The 20,229-nt window shown below is 37.1% G+C and overlaps 1 protein-coding gene across 1 annotated transcript in view; it reads left to right on the top strand.

Annotated features, from left to right (window-relative positions):
- The window catches only part of atxn3 (ataxin 3), a 39,742-nt gene that overhangs the window by 11,440 nt on the left and 8,073 nt on the right, over positions 1–20,229 (top strand). Inside the window, exons 3-9 of the mRNA XM_020533649.2 lie at positions 699–743; positions 2,606–2,691; positions 2,941–3,007; positions 5,292–5,379; positions 7,761–7,899; positions 8,553–8,722; positions 18,943–19,075. Of these exons, the coding sequence (XP_020389238.1) occupies positions 699–743; positions 2,606–2,691; positions 2,941–3,007; positions 5,292–5,379; positions 7,761–7,899; positions 8,553–8,722; positions 18,943–19,075 (728 nt within the window). The remainder of the gene's footprint in view (positions 1–698; positions 744–2,605; positions 2,692–2,940; positions 3,008–5,291; positions 5,380–7,760; positions 7,900–8,552; positions 8,723–18,942; positions 19,076–20,229) is intronic.

The following is a 20,229-nucleotide window of genomic DNA, read 5'->3' as shown; positions in this document are numbered from 1 at the left end:
TTTCTGTTCCGTACATCTCTATGACTCTATAATACAGTAGTAGTACTCTCGGCTCTGAGTCGAACTGTTGTGAATTCCAGCCCTGCTCTGGAGACCTGAGCACATAATGAAGTCTGATACTTGAGTACAATACTGAGGAAGTGCTATCATACAACTGTAGAAAAGTTACAGCACAGAAAGAGACTATTCAGCCCATCATGTCTGTACCAACTGAGTAACCTAGCTGCCCATTCTAATCCCACTTTCCAGCATCTCGTCCATAACCTTGAAGGTTACTGTGCTTCAGGTTCCTTTTAAGTTACTTAAGCGTTTCTGTCTCAATTTTCAAACTGGGCAGCATGTTCCAGGGACGTGTCACCGTCTGGATGAAAATGTTTTTCTAATGTCCCCTCTAATTATTCTACCAATCACCACTAATCTCTTTGAGTGATAGGATTTAATGTAGGTTGTTAAACCAAGGCCTCATCTGCCATCTAAAATCACGACAGTAAATTTTTGCTGATGTCAGGAGCAACGTTATAACTGTAACAATATTCTTGTTATAGGGAAATATTAATCCAGCCGAGGCACTGCTTGATGAAATTATGTAGATATTTGCACGTTTTGTCTGCCAATCAACAACAGGCAGTTTTGGCATTAGTCTATGAACCATGAGCATTTGCATTATCCCATCTTGACTTTTTTTTCTCTCAACATAGCAACCTTCAGGGAACATGGATGATAGTGGATTCTTTTCTATTCAAGTAAGTGTTTGATTTTTAAACCTGTAAATCATGCTAAATGTAATATGAAGCATTTTTTTTCTGTTGCAATTGAAAAGTAAGATTTTTTTAAAAATCATTGTGCACAGGATCAACAAGTTGAACTTAATTTGGATAGTTTGATTTGTTCTTTTTCCTTTGATACTTTGCTTTTAACTTCTCATTTTAACTTCCAATTTGGTTTTCTAAAGCAGTTTCTTCAAGTAGTTTCTAAGTCTGTTCTGCAACTACCATTTCATCTCTACAGTAGCAGCATGTACCATCTTAGTGCAGAAAAAATGTGCAGTAATGGGATTACTGTCCCTAGTTATCAATTCCATACTATTTAATTGTTAACAAAGCACGTGGTGATTCTAAAGCTGGTGTGGTCATCAAGGAATTTAAAGGGGTAGGAATAGGATAATGCAAGCGAAATTTGGAGTATGGGCAATGGCAATGTTTCAGTTAATAATAAGCATGAAGTAACTGCCGTGGCTTTTCATGGCTAACTTGATAAATTAATAGTTTTAACTGGTAAAAGGAGTCAAGAAAATGTACTTGTTCCAAGAGGTGGCAAGAATTGAAGACTTTGATGAAATAGATAGCATTTTTGTAGCTCCAGCTATGTCCCTCATTACCGACAATACTAATTCATCACTGAAAATGTGTTGCTCTCAAATGTACTGTTACATCCCTTTTTTTGGTAGGATGGAATTACCCAAACCTTGGCCATATCCACACATGATCGTAAGAATACTCTGTAGCCAGTGCTTAATTCGTTAGTTATTGTGTGTTTGTATTTTATATTTTCCAACAAAGAAAACAAAACTTGTTCCATGAGGCAAAATTATGCAGGCTGAATAAATTTCATTTGTTCATTTTTATGCTTATCCTACTCAACAATCTAATCTGTATTTCACCTGGCAATGAAGTACCTTTAATATTCACACAACACGATGTATTAACATTGTAGTACCACCACATTAGAGCTAGTATATATTTGATTGTAGGAATGGTAGGTGTCCAAGGGAAACAAATGAACAAAAATATTTTTTGTCATCTTTTCCAAGCTTTATTTATAAAGGTATAGGTCAAACCATAGACAAGCAATAGCGTCAGATGCAGTCAATAGTTTGTTATCCTCCTGGTCACCCTCTTGTGCAACTTCTCCAAGTCCTCTTTTAATTGGACACACTAAGATTTCAACATGCAATATTCTTCTGATCAATAAGGATGAAGAGATTTAATTGACAAATGGAAGAGGGTATATTTTACTTGTTTTAAAGTTCACCCTAAAATGGTAAAATAAATCAACAGGTTCATACAGACATGGAATGTAGAGAAAAGAGCTGCAGCATTCTGTGAAATCAAAAAGTAGTTTTTCTCATAGGAGAAAGGAACCCAATAGTTTTCTCATTCTCATGCGCTCTCCCTTTCTTTCACCACACCCCCAACCCCACCACTACCACCAAACACCTGCCAATCAATGTCTGTGTATGTTCTGTCAATTGAAAACTGTCAAGACTGAGATTTATAATAAGGATATCAGGGGATATATGATTTAAGAAACAATCAGTTTCATTCTATTTCTTTATATTGTGAAAAATAACTGCAAATACTGAAGATGGATAATCATAGTCCCGAGCATTAGATGGAGGAGGGAGGGATCAATCCTTTGGGCTCCAGGAAAATGAAAGCAATAGCCGCTTGTTGAAGCATATCTTACAGTTAGTGCATAGACATTTGCTTGTGTCAAAATAAGTCACTTTTCAAGTTAATTTTTAAATGATTCCTATTGTATTGTAAATCTCCAAGATTGTATTGCATGTATCCAAAGAGCTTTCAAAGCAATTTTATTTCTGCAGGTGATTAGTACTGCCTTGAGTGTATGGGGTTTAGAGATTACCCTCTTCAACAGTCCAGAATATCAACGATTAAGGATTGATCCAGTGTAAGCCACATTAAAGTATATGTAAATACAGCGTGTTTTCAGTAATTTAAGTTTGTTTTAATTGCAGATCTCAGTTTTTGTTTTCAGATTTTGGATTCAGTTTCTCAATCTATGCTCTTTAAAACAGTTGCAATTATATAATAGACATTTTATTTGGATGATAGGCATTTTTTAAAGAAAAGTTGATTCTTTCAACAAATTCCTTGTGGAACAGTTTAAGGTCTATCTACGTGTTTGTTGTTTCCACAGAATTGAAAGGGCATTTATTTGCAACTACAAAGAACATTGGTTTACAGTACGAAAATTAGGAAAGCAGGTAGTTAACTCTTTAACATTAAAGAGCTGCTATGAAATTTTGAATTTCACCTCCCAATATCAGAAGAATTAGAGTATTCAATTTGAAAAATCTTTCCAATATTTTCCACAATTGTTTTACCTCTTTATTTAACTTTTTTTTAAGATTTGTTAGATTTGCTGTACAGACCTACAGTTACATTTTCTTTCTGTTGCAGGAACTCTTATTACTTTTCCTCTTACTTCTTTAAAACATAGCTTCATTTGGAGAGAAAAAGAAGTACCAACAGACTTGGATGCCTTTTCAAGACATGTTTTAAAAATATTGTTACACAGTTGCATTAGTTTTATGGTTCTGTAGGTCATGCCTTTCCCTACCTAAATCAAATTTCCTTCCAGAATGGAAGCATCAGAATGGCCCTAACCAAAGCCACAATCATATTCTCTGTGACTGTGCCTTATCCCTGCTTAGTTTCTCTGAAGCCTTTTACACAGTTGACCACTTCATCGTCTTTAAATTCTCCTCGGTAGTCCAATTTAGTGGCACTGCTATTATTTGCTTCCCTTCATACCTATGTGATTGTAGCCAGATAATCCCCAGCAATGACTTTTCTTCCAGATGTTAGGATCTGTGTACTCTAGAACCATCAATCCTCAGCTGTGTCCTCTTCCTGTTCTGTCTGCTGTCTCATTGCAGCACCATCTTCTGATGTGATTCGATTCCATGTATGTGTTGATGACATGCAGCTGTGATTTTCCAATATCTGTTTCAGCTCCTCCACTGTCTCAATGAAATCAAACCTGTCAGATTTTGGTCTCGTTTGAGCTGCAGTTTTCTCTAGCTAAGCAACCAAAGGTGTTGCTTTGGGTCCTCAGCACAAACTTTCTAGCACTGACAATGACTCTTTCCCTCCCAGGCCATTGTTATAGTTTGAAACAAACTATTTGAAGTTTTGGAGCTTGTCTGCTTAGGCTGAATCTCCAGTTCCACAGCCTCTCCAACAAATCGATTTCAGCTACCACCTCACTATCTTTGGCTGTCCATATTTACCACCACCAATCAGCCACTTATCCTGTATGACCACCTATCCTATCTTACACCCTTTGCTGGCTGCAGCTGATCCAAAGATTTGCAGTCTGCATCCTATCCCGTACCAAGTTTTGCTCACCAATTACCTATGGCCCTACTGACCTCCATTAATTACCAGTTATGCAATGCCTCCAATTCAATCTCTCAGCCTCATTTAAATCTTTGCACATCCTTACATTCTCTCTCTCACCCACACTCAAATTCCCTCAGGTCCAGCAGCCATACATTCATCCACTTTCTTCATGCTTAATGTCTATTACCTCTCTTCCTTATCTCCATAATCATGAACTAGACCCACAACTACCTAAACCTTGTGACCTCTCCCTAAAGCTATTTTAAGACTCTTTTTCAACTTTGATTTTTGACCATTTTGGTCAGGCTCTGCATTTCTTCTTTTAGAGTATTATTTATATTTTTCAATTACGTCTCTGTGATGCAGCAAAATATGTCTTTCTCTGTTCACTGTACTTTATCAATACAAGTCATTAAATGCAAGAAAGTCAAACTTTACAACATGATTATAATGACAATATGTTTGTCTGAATTGCCTACTCTCATTCCTAATACCTATGAAGGGCTGCACATATATGTTGATGAAATTGCCATTTAAAAGAATATGTGAGTGATTATATTGGACAAAATCAAATTTCCTGTCTCTACAATTTCAGTTGATAAATTTACTGCATTTTGGAATATTGAGCTATTCAAATCAAGAACATTTCAGGCTCAGTTCCCCATTGCTGAGTTAACCAATCTCAGCTTTGATAGTTATGAATGTTCTTTGTTGCCTTTAGCTTACAAATCACAAAGATAATAGCTAAACAAAAAGCCAATGTATGATGGATGCTGGAAATCAGAAACAAGAACAGAAATTGCTGGAAAAACTTAGTAGGTCTGGCAGCTTCTGTGGAGAGAAGAGTCACTGAAAGCGTTAACTCTGCTTTCTCTCCACAGATGCTGCCAGACCTGCTGAGTTTTTCCAGCAATTTCTGATTTTTGTTATGGAAATCATAGCATCAAGCTGTTTAACCAGACCTTGACCACTAGGTGACACTATTGCTCATTTTCTGGCATGCGATAAAGAATACAAAACAAAATGAATTTGTGTGAAAATAAGTTGATTTGAAAGTTATCACAATGTTACAGCACAGAATGAGAATTTGCTTTGAAAATTTCATAGATGTAATGAATAATTCGTGCTTTCTTTTCTGGGCAGTGGTTTAACCTAAACTCTTTATTGACGGGACCAGAGTTGATCTCCGACACTTACCTTGCCCTCTTCTTGGCACAGTTACAACAAGAAGGTATCCTTTGTTCAATATCCCAAGAACTTAGTTCATTATTAATATAAGTATGTTAGACCTAAAATAAAATAAACAAGGAAACAATATTTCTATTATTTTGAGGTGCAACTTGAGAGACAATATCTCAATAAAGTCTGGGTGTTGATTCAAAGTTCTTGTAAATTTTTGGTCACTCATAGGTCACCTTCATAGTAAAAACAGAAGTTTATATTTTGGGGCATGCATGTACTGAATAAATGCTTTCGCACTCAGAAATACGATACCTTAAGTTGTAGGGAAAGAGCTGTTCAAGTTTAATTAAAGATTTTATCTCTTCTAAATATAAAAACCTTTGTGATCAAATGGCTTGCTCATACTTGCCATTTACACTTGTGTATGGAGACTGGTCACTCAAGCAAGAAACTGATCTGTGACTTGAGGCTATGGAGCCATAACTCAGCAAGGAGTTAGCTCCTTCAGAAATGAATTGGGGAGGAAATTGGACAGAAAAATAAACATGTAGAAACATGCTTCAGTAACAAAATAACTTTGAATAAGAGCTTTTGAAGGTGAAGATCCAAATCAGTTGTTCAGTTGTTTTGAAAGAAGATCAGAACTAACTTCTTGGGATTAATCAGAACTTTTTAAAGTCAAGCCTTGGAATTGATTTTTTTAATTTTTATTTGTGCTTAATCATGATACTAATTTATTTTGATCAAATTTGACCTATTTAGCTGTCATTCCAAAATGTTGGAGCTGCCTGCTCTGAACCAGTTAGTTAATTTGGAAGTAAAAACAGAAAGTGCTGGAGAAACTCAGCATGTCTGGATTACTGTTTCAAGTCTGGTATAACCCTTTTTCACTGAAGCTGAATGGACAATTAGGGTTTTTATGCTGTTGACAAAGAGGGAGGTGGAGCAGTTGGAACAGATGGTGAGGGTACCCTAAGCAAAAGACAAGAGAAGTGGACATGATAGCAGAATAATAGTCCTGAAATATGCTAACATTTCTGTCCTAGGCCTGCTGCATGCTCCAGTGAAGCCCAACGCAAGCTTAAGAAACAGCACCTTATTTTCTGCTTACAATCTTCAGGACTCAACATTGAGTTCAACAGCTTCAGTGCATGAATTCCGTTCTCCTTTTTGATAACACCTTCTCTCAACAACCCCTCACCAGTGTTTTGTTTGCTCTCAGTAAAGCTGACCTATTGTCTACTAATCGATTTTACTCAAGAAGCTGTACTTAGTGGTACCTACAGTGGCGCCATAAGTGGTGACTTATAAACTTTTCACTATACTTGTGAGTACATGACAATAAAGCTAATTCAATTCAATTTACTATGAATGCCTGTTTTGCATTGATAGTCCTCCTCTATTACCATTAGCACTCTGTTTGTCCCTTGCTCTGGCAATCTTCATAGTTTGTGCCACTCTCTCCTCTCATTCTTTGTCAACAGCACAAAAACATGACTTGCAGCCCATTTCAATTCTGAAGAATAGTCATTTCAGATCAACATATGCTTCTGCCTTAACTCTATTTCTCTCTCTTCAGATGCTGCCGGACCTGGGTTTTCTCCTGCACGTTCTGTTTTTATTTTAGATCGATCAGCAGTGTTGTTGTACTTAACTTTCACTTAGGTATGTTAGGAGGTTTAGTGCCGCAGCTGGTATACAAAATAAAAATTAAACCTGGGGAACGGCTTGTGTTCATGACAGAATAATCTCAGTTGAGATGATGAACTAATTTGTTGTAAATGTTGTTTAATATCAAAAATGATAGAATAGCACAGGACAGGAGGAGATTGTGTGATCAATCAAGTCTGTGGCCTTAACCATTTGAAGAGTAAGCCAGTTAATCCCACACTGCTGTTCTTTCCCCATATGCAGTTTCTTTTCACCTTCACTATTGCTACCTTCTACTATTGACTCTATTTCCACCAACTTATCAGACAGTTTTGCTTTGCAAATCCTAACTATTTGTGTAAAAAGAAGTCTCTTTTCATGCCACCACAGTCTTAAATCTGTTTCCATTCATTCTCGACCCTTCAACCATTGGAAATAGTTTTTTCATCAATTATTCTTTCTAATTCTTCATGATTTTGAACACCTGTAACAAATCTAAAATCAGCTTTCTGTGTTTCAAGGAGACTGACCCAGCTTCTCCAACTTATCCATGTAACTCTAATTCCTTATACCTAAATAATTATAATAAATCTCTGTATGCTCTTTCTCTAAATCTTTTATGCCCTTTCTAAAATTGGCCATTAATAATTAGGTAAAGCGCACTAATTGAGACCAAGCTCTCATCTTATCATGATCGAGCAATACTTCCTGGGTTTTGTACTCTCTTTATTTATGAAGCCTTGGGTGCCTTATGCTTGATTAACTGCATAATTTCTACAGGTTATTCGATATTTGTAGTAAGAGGAGAACTGCCAGAATGCGATGCTGATGAGATACTCAAAAGCTTGAGAGTGGTGCAACGAGACAGGCCAAAGCTAATTGGAGAGGATGCAAATCAGCGAACAGAAATTGGTCAGAGGTATTGAGGAATAAAATTGCTCAAATTCTTCATTTCTTCCTTCTCTAAAATAATCTACAACTGTTGTTCCTCATTCTGGGTTGTGTTGCCATGTCAATTTTTGACTTGTGAGTACAGTCTATACTGCAAGATCCATCTCCCCAGACTGACAAATGTGGACGTTATGCCTTACAGCAGATGTAACTATGCACTGGAAAAGTCTCATTAAGGGAGAACTATGTTCTGTATAGATTAACAGTATATGGAATGTCATACCCAGTAAGAATAAAACACGGTGGCTCAGTGGTTAGCGCTGCTGCCTCACAGCGCCAGGGACCCGGGTTCAATTCCACCCTCGAGCAACTGTCTGTGTGGAGTTTGTACATTCTCCCCATGTCTCTGTGGGTTTCCTCCGGGTGCTCTGGTTTCCTCCCACAGTCCCAAAGATGTGCAGGCCAGGTGGATTGACCAAGCTAAATTGCCCGTAGTGTTCAGGGATGTGTAGATTAGGTAGCTTATAGGCGGATGGGTCAGGGTGTGATGCTCCGAGAGTCACTGTGGACTTGTTGGGCTGAAGGGCCTATTTCCACACTGTAGAGATTCTATGAATCTATGATTTAACTGAACAAGCTTTTTGTATTCTCGTTTTGATCTTTTTAAAAATTGTTTCATAGGGTACAGAGCAATGACTGGGAACGAGCAATTGATATGTCTAAATCGATTACAAATGTTCTGGATGAAGATGATGAAAATCTGCAGCGGGCATTGACATTAAGCCGCCAACACATGGAGACAGAAGATGAAGAAGCAGATCTACGGAGAGCAATTCATCTCAGCATGCAAGGTGAGGGTTGATGCTCCACTGCGATAGTACAGCCACGTTAAAAGAACTGTTCTTAAAATGTCAGATCATTATTTTCAGAGAAAGATCCTACTGGTTATTTCCACAGGTTTTAGCCTCTAGTTATGGCTTTGCCAGTCCTTATTGAAATTGTAATAGGTAAACGTTTAGAATTTATTGAATACTGTATGAATATTTAAAATAACCTATTCATTTTGCGTTAAGAAAAATGTCGCATCCAACCTAATTTGATAAAAAATTATGGTAGCTTTTTATGATGCTTTTAGAAAATATGTTTCCTAAAATGAATCTTGGTCTGAGCAACATGATGTGCTGATTGCTGAAATCGTGAAATTACTGCATGTTGGATTTGTTCTGTGAATCAAGCTGGAAAATTGCAATGCCGTTGCCCTCCTGACAGACTTCCAGTTGGGGGGTGATGATGCACAATTGATGTAGTAGCCAGGGAAACTATACAGAAAGGTACAATAAAGTTGCTTTTGAAGTGACATGGAAATGCATTTAGCAAAATGACATGAAAATATTTTGCTGCAGCTTTTAAAAAGTTCTCTGCCACAGTGTAACTTTCTATGCTTTGTAGCTGCCCCTGCCCCCCCCGCAAGCTGTGTCACTTCTGAAACAGAAGGTTGTAGTTCAAGCCCCATTCTAGAGATTTTACCACGCAACTGTGACTGCCACCTTTCAGGCAAGACTCCCAAGCTGTTGAAAGATGAATCATCACCACAGCACATCTTGGATGAGATCCATCTGGTAAATTTTCTACCACCATCATCTTTCCTGTTAGGAATTTACAGGGCTTGCTTGGTCTGGCATAGGGTGAGGAAAACTATTTGGTAGTCAAATGAGAAGGGATTTATAGCAACTATAGGTGCTGACTATATCGCTGTTAGAAACTGTTACTGAGACTATGAGGGTGACTTCTATGTTAGGTCTTACACCTTCAAAGATTCAAAACCGATCCCCCCGCTCAAGTCCATGTGATATCTAGATTGAGTGTCGCTTAATGCAATCCTCAGCACTATCTCTTTCAGCCCATTATGCAACAAAGCCATAGCCTTATCTGGGAATTCAGGTGGATGCAAAGGATTCCATGGCACTTTTTGAAGAAAAGCTGTGGAGTTCACTCAGTGTTTTGGTCAGCATTTATCTCTCGACTGTCACCTAGAACAGAAAATTTGATCATTAATTTTATTGTTGTTTGTGAGATCATGTGTGCAAAATTGGCTTTAGATTTCCTGTGTTGCAGTTGTGACTACACTTCAAAGGTACCTCAACATCTTTGGCACATCCTGAGATTGTGACAGGTACATTAAACACAAGTGTTTTTTGTTAATTTTAGCAGTGATCCGCTCAGCCAAAGTATATGGAGGGAAAACTGACATCAAAACTCCTCTGTTTTAATACCTCTTCAACAATTTGGAATTTGGGACTATGCCAACTTCAGCTTGTCTTCTCATATTAGTCGAAGTAATTTTGATACCCTTTCTATGAAAAGCAACTTAAATAGTAAATAACTATAGGTCATGCCATTCTGATTTATTTCAATTTTAATTAGAATAAATTTTATACTCCATATATCTACATGTGTTATTTGGACTGCCAGTAGATTAAAAAAGTTTTTATCCTTTGAAACAGAAATGTACAAAAGAAGGTGATTGACTTCAGATCCCTGCATGGCTGGAAAGAGAGCAAAGCTGTACTGTATACGTATGTATATACAGTCTCAAAAGGGAGAAAGGTTTCATTACGCTTCTGTTCTATAAACTGTTTCAGAAATAAAACATGAAAACTATGTTTTTATGTTTATGTTTGTTTGTAGTTTTAAAGCCAATTTCTACAGAGGTTTAAAGTTTTTTTTTGCAAGGTAGAATAAAGTAGTTTTCATCTAACCACGCTGTTGAAGTGTAATTATATCTATATGGAAATAGCATTGCAGATTATTGCAATGAAATCAGCCCATTAAGGGATATCAGGTATATATCAAAATAGTTCCCTTAGAAATAATCTATAATCGAGAAACTAAATTAGTAATTTAGTTGAATGCTGATAAGTGACATGGTGTGTGAAATTTCTGTATGACGTGCTTCTGTCTCCTTAATTGATAATCCACTAACATAATTGCACTGTCAGCTGTTTCATGTTTCCAGAAATTTCAATAAGTTTGTTAGTCAGAAGATAGAATGGTGCAGCACAGAAGGAGGCCATTCACCAATCATTTGAGTGAGCTCTCCAACAGTGACAACACTTTGTCGCCTTTCCCCCATAAATTTTTTAAACATTCCATTTTTACACTTATCCACATCCTTTTAAAATTATTGCGAATTCTGTTTTCACCCTGTTTTTATTTGGGTATTTGATATTAGGCAACTTTATGCATGTGAACAAAAAGCTCCTAACTTCTCCCTTCCTACTGTAGTGATTCTAATTTCCCTTTGTCCATTTATTATTCCCCTACCAAAGCCTCTCATAAATTTGAATGCATATGTCAGATTTGATCTTAGCCTTGTCTGTATTATGAAGTCATCCTTAATTCTGCAATATCTAAAGATTTCACTTCATAAATTTTACAAGATATATTGTCTTATGAATCATTAAATTAAAAGCTAATTTTAAATCAAATATGCAACTAATTCACTTAAATATTTCAAATATGGCATGTTGGAGCTGTAGCGTATGATCTTACAAAATGTTAGGATATCCATAACAACCAGTATCAGCTATGCAGAACTGGGCAAGTTTCAGTTAGAAACCAGATGCTTTCTTACAAACAAGCCGATTCTTAACATCGGTCACTCCAGCCTACTCCTGAACACTTTGGTGCAACCATCACCAGTTTAATTTGTGTTTAATTTGGATAAATGTGAGGTATTGCATTTTGGTAAAACAAACAAGGGCAAGACTATATAATTAATAGTAGGGCCCTGGGTCGTGTTGTAGAACAGAGACCTGGGGGTTCAGGTACATAATTATTTGAAATTCGCATCACAGCTAGATAGGATGGTCTAGAAAGTGTTTAGCGCATTTGCATTCATTGATCAGACCTTTGAGTATAGGAGTTGAGATGTCATGTTGAGGTTGTACAGGACATTGGTGAATTCTCTTCTGGAGTGCTATGTGCATTTCTGGTCACTCTGTTATGAAAGGATATTATTAAACTGGAGAGGGTTCATAAAAGATTTACCTGAAAGTTGCTGGGAATGGAGGGTTTGAGTTATAAAAATAGGCTGGATAGACTCGGACTTTTTTCACTGGAGCATAGGTTGAGAGGTGATCTTACAGAAGTTTGTAAAATCATGAGAGGCATAACTAAGGTGAGTAGCAAAGGTCTTTTCCCGAAGTTGTGGGAGTTCGAAACTACAGGACATATTTTTAAGGTGAGAGGAAAAAGATTTAAGGAGGATATGTGGGGCATCTTTTCTACACAGAGAGTATGGAATGAACTGCCAGAGGAGGTGGTGGATGCGGACACAGTTACAACCTTTAAAAGACGTTTTGATAAGTCCTTGAATAGGAAAAGTTTGGAGGAATATGAGCCAAATGCAGGCAGGTAGGACTAGTTTAGTTTGGGAACATGGTTGGCATGGATTGGTTGGACCAAAGGGTCTGTTTCCATGCTCTATCACTCTACCAGAGAAGGCCATAATATGGCACAATTGAAAAGAAAACACATTCAAAGCATGAGATCATAAGACTTGGGGCATAAGTTAGATAATTTGGTCCATCGAATCTGATTTGCCATTCTGAAAGATCTGATTGTCCTCAACTCCCACTTTCTTGCTTTATCTCCTTAACCTTATCTCCATAATCTTACTGATTAAAAATCTGATTTCTTTGCCTTAAATATATGTAATGACCCAGCCTTTACAGCCGTCTGCAGTAAGGAATTCTACAGATTTGCTATCCTCAGAAATTCCTCCTTATCTCTGTCTTAAATATCTTAATTCCTAGCATTGAGATGATGTCCTCTGGTCTTAGACTCTCCCACAAGGGAAAACATCCTTCCTGCATCTACCCTGTAAAACTTCCTAAGAATCCTATATATTTCAGTAAGGTCACTTCTTATATTTCTCACCGCCAATGAGTACATGCCCGACCTACTTAACCCCTCCTCATAAGAAAATAGCTCCATACCTGGAATCAACCTGGTGAAGCTTTTCTGGACCACCTGTAATGCCAGTACATCTCTGCTAGATAAGGGGACCTAAACAGTCCACAGTATTCCAGGTGTGGTCTGACGAGTGCCTTGTGTAGTTCAAGCAAGACTACCTTTTTCTCATACTCTATTCCTTTTGAAAGAAAAGCCAACATTCTATTAGCCCTCCCAATTGCCTGATGAACTTGCATGATAGCTTTTTATGATTAATGCACAAGGATCCCAAATCCCTGAGTGCTGTAGCTTTCTGCAGTCTCTCCATTTAAAGGATATTCAGCTTCTGTATTCTTCCTGCCAAAGTGAATAACCTCACATTTTCCACATTATATTCCATCTGTCAAGATTTTGCCGACTCACTTAACCTGTCTATATCCCTCTGCAAACTTTTTTGTATCATTCTCACCACTTGCCTTCTCACTTATTTTTTGTGTCATCTGCAAACTTGGCTATAGTGTGTTCACTTCTCTCATCCAGGTCATTAATATACATGCTAAGTAACTGTGGCCCCAGCACTGATCCCTGTGGCACTCCATTAATTACAAATTGATATCCTAAAAAGGCCCCCTTATCACAACTCTGCAATGCATTTTTTGTTGAAAATTTCTAAGTGCTCACTGTACCTTTCACCTTGTACATTGCAATGTAATAGACCTTTTCAGTGCTGACATTGTATGACATACAATAGATGTTAATAATCAGTTGGAGCATATCACATTGTGATTGTGCAATCTAGGTGATGGATTTTCACAAATTACTCATTTTTTATCACTTTTTGATCAGTAATGAAATTTCTAAAACCTAAAATAGGGTTTCACCGCAACATAAAATTGTATTTTAAAATAACATGATTAAATTTATCTACTGAATTTTCCGTTAATGCGTTCCATAAAGTTTTTATTTCAAGACCACAGAATTCCCCAGACAGCAGGGAGAAGCCAAGTAACTATAGATCCTTCAATTTAATATCAGTTGTGGAGAAGTTACTGGAATCTATCATCAGAGGCAGAATGACTGACCATTCTGGACAAGTATAAGCTAATCAGTCGGCATGGATTTATGAAGGGTAGGTTGTGTTTCGTTAATCCAGTTACATTATTTCAGGAAGCCCTTAGTTTACTACATTATAGATAGGGGATGTGACTATAATGGATGTGCAGATGGCCTAAGATAAGAATACAAGAATAGAATACTGAGAATACTGGTAATCTGAAACTTCCCATTTAGAAATGCACACTTCAAATTTAAAAATGCTCTAAAAGCTCAGAAAAAGTTTTGAACAATGGGTGTTCATACTCATTCGCACCAGACCCCATAATTTGCCTATGTTTAGGAAGCATTACTGCAAAGTCTAGTATTAATTGTACTGCAATATTGCAACTTTACCAGTTAGTTAGGAAATTACTGTACTGATTAGTAATAGACACTTTAAGTATTCACAGCACAAAACTATGATTTACTCCCTATTACCTGTTTAAATATTTAATTCACAACCTTTTTGAAAGCCTCAAAATCTTTCAGCTCAGCCAAGTGTCTTGTAGCAATTTTAACAATTTTTTTCTAAGTGTCAAATATAGAATGTGAAATTCCTTACACAATTAATATAATGGCCTCAAAAGTGCTCAATGTGAAAACAATTTTCTTTTTATAAATTTATATTTTTCACTCTTGCTATATACTGAAGAACAATTTGAAATCAATGTGTTTTCCAAAACATTCACTATAGTTTCATCTGAGCTTTGCAATTGTCCAATATAGCATACCTAACATTTGCTTCAATCAAAATATATTTAAGATCCTGAATGTTTGGAACACAGTTTAGGCCATAAGCTACTATTTGCACTTTAATCATCATTAGTGAGATAACCAACTAAATAACAAATAAAATTAGATGGTTCCAATGAATCTTCAAATTTTCCAATACCTCATGGACCAATAGAGAAAAAGTAATGGTACAAGTAATGGTTGGCAGGTCTCCTGAACCTGATGGCCTGCATCTCAGATGTAAAAGAGGTAGCTGCAGAGACAGTGGATGTAATGTTCTGAATTCCTTAGATTATGGAGAGGTCCCAGCTGAATGGAAAAAATGAAATTATAATACCTATATTGAAGAAAGAAGGAAAACAGAAAGCAGGGAACCATAGACAACAAGGTGCAGGGCTGGATGAACACAGCAGGCCAAGCAGCATCATAGGAGCAGAGAGGCTTAAACCATAGCCTAGTTAGCTTAACATCAGTGGCAGGGAAAATACTTGAATCCATTATTAAGGAGGGACTAGAACGTTTAGAATTTTGAAGCAACTTAGTAGTGTGGATGCTGGTGGATGTTTTCATTTATGGGTAGTCTAAAACTGGGGGAGACAGCTTAAAGGTAAGATTTTCCAAATAAGATGGAAATTATGAAATTTTACTATCAGAGGATTGTTAGATTTTGAACTCTCCGGAGAGAACATTGACAGTTGGATTATTGAATATATTCAAGACTGAGTTAGGATCGACAGTGGAGTCCAGGGATGTGGTGAATAGGCATGAAGTAGAGTTGAGACCACAAATGGATCACCTTATCGAATGGTGGAGAAGGCTTGATGGCCTAAATAGCTGCCACCTGTTCTTATTTTTTATAATGTTAGGAGAAACTGGGAGGCAAAAATGATATCAAAAATTGACCTGCAGAATACAATTTGAATTATTGGTAAAACCTTCCACAAAGTATACTGTACTTGGTTATTATATTACAGAAACAGTAGCAATGCAAAAGGATAAAATTAATGGAAAGGTAACATTTTTCTCCCTCTGGCTTTACATTGAGCTTCGATGGGTTGCTTTGTGGATTCAACTTAATCTGAACAAAACTGACGAAATCGCTGCTGTGTAGCATTTTGTGGTTGTAAATTGAGCAACGAAAAGCAGAAGGCATGATTTCAAAATGGCAGAAACTGAAATCCATGTATTTGTTCCTTTTTCAGCGCTACATTTGTATTCTCCTCTTCTGAAAGAATTGATTCTTTTTGGAGAAGCTGTATTTTCTTACATGGCCATCTTTCGTGTTATCTTTTGCAGTAATATTGTTCCACAAGCTGTTTATAAGCTGTTGTCTCACATTTGTTCTTCAGCCAATCTCAATCCTGTCCTCTTCTGATGTAGTATCATGCTAATCTGCTGCAGGGTTTGATCCCTGGCTGTTTTTTTTCCCTTGTTTTGGGTGAGCAGCTTTCAAACTATTTGTTGAATTGTACCCTTTTAGAGCCTCCTTTCTCAGATTGAAGTGAGCCAATCCAATACAAACCAAGAGTCTAACTTGGATCTTTCTTGATTAGATTTACATTGGGACCCCAGTGTTTGCAGTCTCAGCCAAGTAAATTGATCTTATTGATCATTTACTCGTTACCCATTCTTAGCTTCGACATTAAATGGGATACAAATTGTAGCATAAATTCACCGTTAGCATTATCTATTGTTGTCTTGTACCTTTTTGTATGAATGCTGGAACCTCTCTCCGGTTGCTCCCAGAAGCATCTCCATTCCTGTCCAATAGAATACATCCTTCCATGGTCTGAGCCTCATTTATCAGCTCAGCTTGCCAACATTGCCTTCATATTTCCTGTAATTTACCCAATAACAAAGCAAACAAGTTCGATGGGTCATTAGGCCTTTTGGGGTTCCTGTATATCTCTTCTCATCAGTTCCACACTTTTTTTTCTCTATCTAATTTTCAACTTTGGTCATTTTTTAAATGTATATTTCCTGCCTTTTGCCAATTTGAATTTCTATGGTATGCACAATCTGTGATCAGAAAGATGAATACCTACTGGAAGCTGTTTCGAGAAGATGTACAGTTTTAGTTTAGTTTCCTCATGGATGAGGTTGTAGTTTTATTTTGCTACAATTCTCTAATTACTAATTGAATTGGTCTTATGATGAGGATTTTGCTGAAGTGGATATGTTAATGTGCAAATGCATTCCAGGAAGTCCACCTATTATTGTATGAAGTTTGACAAATAATATTATTTAAGTGACAAATAATATTATTTAAGCAACGACAATATGAAGTGTTTTGGAACAAAACTTTAACTGTTGAACTTTTAAATAATTTATTTTGAAATTGGATGTTTCAGAACCAGCAAAAGAAAAGTATAGTGAAAAACAAATTAGATTTATAGTTTTAAAAGTGGATTGAATGTTCAGAGAATACTTGTTAATGAGTTATATTAATCAGATTAATTACTGACATCAAAGGAAGGTGTTTAGTGATCTGGTTGACATGATATAAACAGGTTTCAGAGGGAGATTACTATACAGAAATTAAGTCTCTTAGGGTATCGGGACAGGTGGATAAAGTTAAGAAGGATTTGGGATACTTGCCTTTATTAATCAAAGCTTGGAGTTTAAGGGTTGGGGAGTTATGGTGGAACTATCTAAAATATTATTTAGGCCTCAGCCAGATTATTATATGCAGTTCTGGAATCTATAGGTGGGATGTGATAACACTGGAGAGGGTTCAGAGGGGATTTACCAGGATGTTGCTTGGGCTAGAGAATTTCAGGTATAAAGGGAGATTTGATGGACTGGGGTCATTTTTCCTTAGAGTAGAGTAGAGGAGATTGAGAGGGAACATGATTGAAATGTGTAAAATTATGAGGGGCATAGTTAGGGTAGACAGGAAGAAAGCTTTCCCCTTGGTGGAGGGTTCAATGACCAGTAGGCATAAATGTAAGATAAGGGGGCAAAGGTTTAGAGGAGTAATGAGGAAAGACATTTTCACCCAGAGGGTGGAGGGAATCTGGGACTCAGTGCCTGTAAGGGCGGTAGAGGCAGAAGCTCTCATTAACTTTTAAGAAGTATTTAAAGGTGCACTTACGATGCCTAGGCTTACAAAGTTATGGATCAAGTGATGGAAAATCGCATTAAAATAGTTAAGTGGCTATTTTTGACTGGCATGGATGCAATGGACCAAAGGACCTTCTGTTTCGCAGATCTCTATGAATCTCTGAATCAGATGGTCTAATTGGCGTAATTCTACATTTCTGTAGTTACTTAAGTACTTTGTCATGAGTTGTGCTCTGGTAATTTGTTGAATATTGGCGAATTAATTGATTGCTTATTGTGGAAATGTCATATAGTATGCTACTTAACTGCATAAATCAAGACAATTCCAGACAATCAAGACAAAACCCCAAGACAATCACACACCTCATTAACTGATCTGAGCCAAGGAAGTAATTATTTGCTGAAATAGCCTCTAAGCTCAAAAGGAGGGTTGCAATCTGGTCACCTATGCTACCATGCACATTTTGTGAATATTGGTTGCGGTTGGATTTGGATTTGACTGTGATACTGCACTCACATTTGATGCTTGCTGTCAGGCTTGCCCACCAATGCTGAGTTCATTCAGTCCCCACAGGAATGAAAGGCAAAAAGGCAGGGTAGGATATATCATTTTATACTTGGACTAGCAAGGATAATCTTTTTAATAAATGTAAATTAAGACCCCCCACCCTCCAAGCAGTAACTGGATATCACATGTATCATGATTATAAAATCATGCTTTTGCACCATTACAGTCACTTAGGTTATTATTTTCAGTGTCAACGATTAGACCCAGGGGTATTAGGAGGCCAGTAAGACCACCAAGGCTCCTAATCTAGATTGCTGTAGCTTTTTCAATAAAGCACTGGTACCAGAGTACATGGGTTTACCAGTACGTTGTGCCATACAGTTCTTTGTACCATGATCTTCAACATGAAAAATTCCCATACCTAGTGTTGGATGTAAGGCACAATGCACTTTTTCCAAAGGGAAAGAGGGTTTAGAGATGCACAGTCTACCACATCTCTCAATAATAGTATAAGTGTTGGCACATCCATCCTTTCCCATGTTGTGTAGTGACAGAGAGATAGAGAACAGCTCAAATGATATGGAACAGTACCCTATAATGAAAAGAAACACTCCTCTGGATTTGATTGATCCTTATGCGTCCCAATTGAAATGTCATATTTTTAGCATTTGAAATTATGATGCTTTAATAATGTAATCTTGTTAATTAATTTTCTAGGTATTAAACAAGGAACAGAAAATTCTGAAATGACCTCATCTTGGAATGATGTTGCGCAGTCTTCAAGAACAAATCAAACCGAAACTCCTACAGCAGAGGAGCTACGAAGACATAGACAAGTGTACTTTGAGAGGCAAGCAGACCGCAGATTTATATTGCTGCAAAATTTCATTCAATTTCCATGATGTGTGACTTTGACTGTTTTAAGGACTATGTTTCTTTGCACTTGCACAGTATTAATACATATTCAGGTTTCTTCATTTTTTTAAAAATTGACATTGCAAACATTCTTTTTGTGTTCATTGAAGCAAGGAATATTGAAGTGAGAACTGTGATTTGTATACATCAGTTTTGAGCCTTCCTAATCAGATAAATACAGTCAGCTACAGCTTCAAGACTTCTGCTTGCTCCCTATCGCTCTGCATTAGGCTCAGTGACATTTGAGCACCAAAGCTGTGGAGGATGATTTTCTGGAGCATATTAGGGATGGTTTTCTAGAAGAACATGTTGAACTGGAAAATGGGCTATTTTGGATCTAGTATTATGTAATGAAAAAAGGGTTAACTAATATCTTGTTGCAAAAGAACCTTCAGGGCTGAGTGACCACAACATGATAGAATTTTGCATTGTTTGAAAGTGAGGTCGTTCAATCTGAAACATGTGTTAAATTTGAATATGAGAAATTATGAACGCATGAGGCACAAATTGGTTGAGCTGGATTGGAAAAATACATGAAAAGGCAGGATTGTACGTCAGCAATGGATTATCTCTGAAGAATTATGACATCATACAACAACTATATTCCTTCAAAGTGCAAAATCTCAGAAAAGGTCAATCAACCATGGCTGACAATAGAAATGAATGATTGCTTGAGATTAAAAGAACAGCTTATAAAGCAGTCAGAAGTTATGATAAATCTGAGGATTGGGAAGTTTTCAACATACAGCAAAGGAAGTCTAGAAACTGATGGGGAAAGGAAGAATAAAATGTGGATACAACCTAGCAAAAATCATTAAAATAGACTGTAAAAACTTTTACAGGTACATAATAAGGAAATGTTTGTCTAAAATGAATTTGGGTCTATTAAAAGCAGAGTCAGGAGAATTTTTAATGGGAAGTAGAGAAGTGGCAGACAAAGTAAATGATACAGAGATAGTGGGAACTGCAGATGCTGGAGAATCTGAGATAACAAGGTGTAGAGCTGGATGAACACAGCAGGCCAAGCAGCATCAGAGGAGCAGGAAGGCTGACGTTTCGGGCCTAGACCCTTCTTCAGAAAAGAAGGGT

This window comes from Rhincodon typus, chromosome 8, assembly GCF_021869965.1.
Source record: "Rhincodon typus isolate 14 chromosome 8, sRhiTyp1.1, whole genome shotgun sequence".
Classification (NCBI taxonomy): domain Eukaryota; kingdom Metazoa; phylum Chordata; class Chondrichthyes; order Orectolobiformes; family Rhincodontidae; genus Rhincodon; species Rhincodon typus.
Note: the sequence above shows the minus strand (reverse complement) of the source record. Positions and strands in the feature narration are given on the sequence as shown.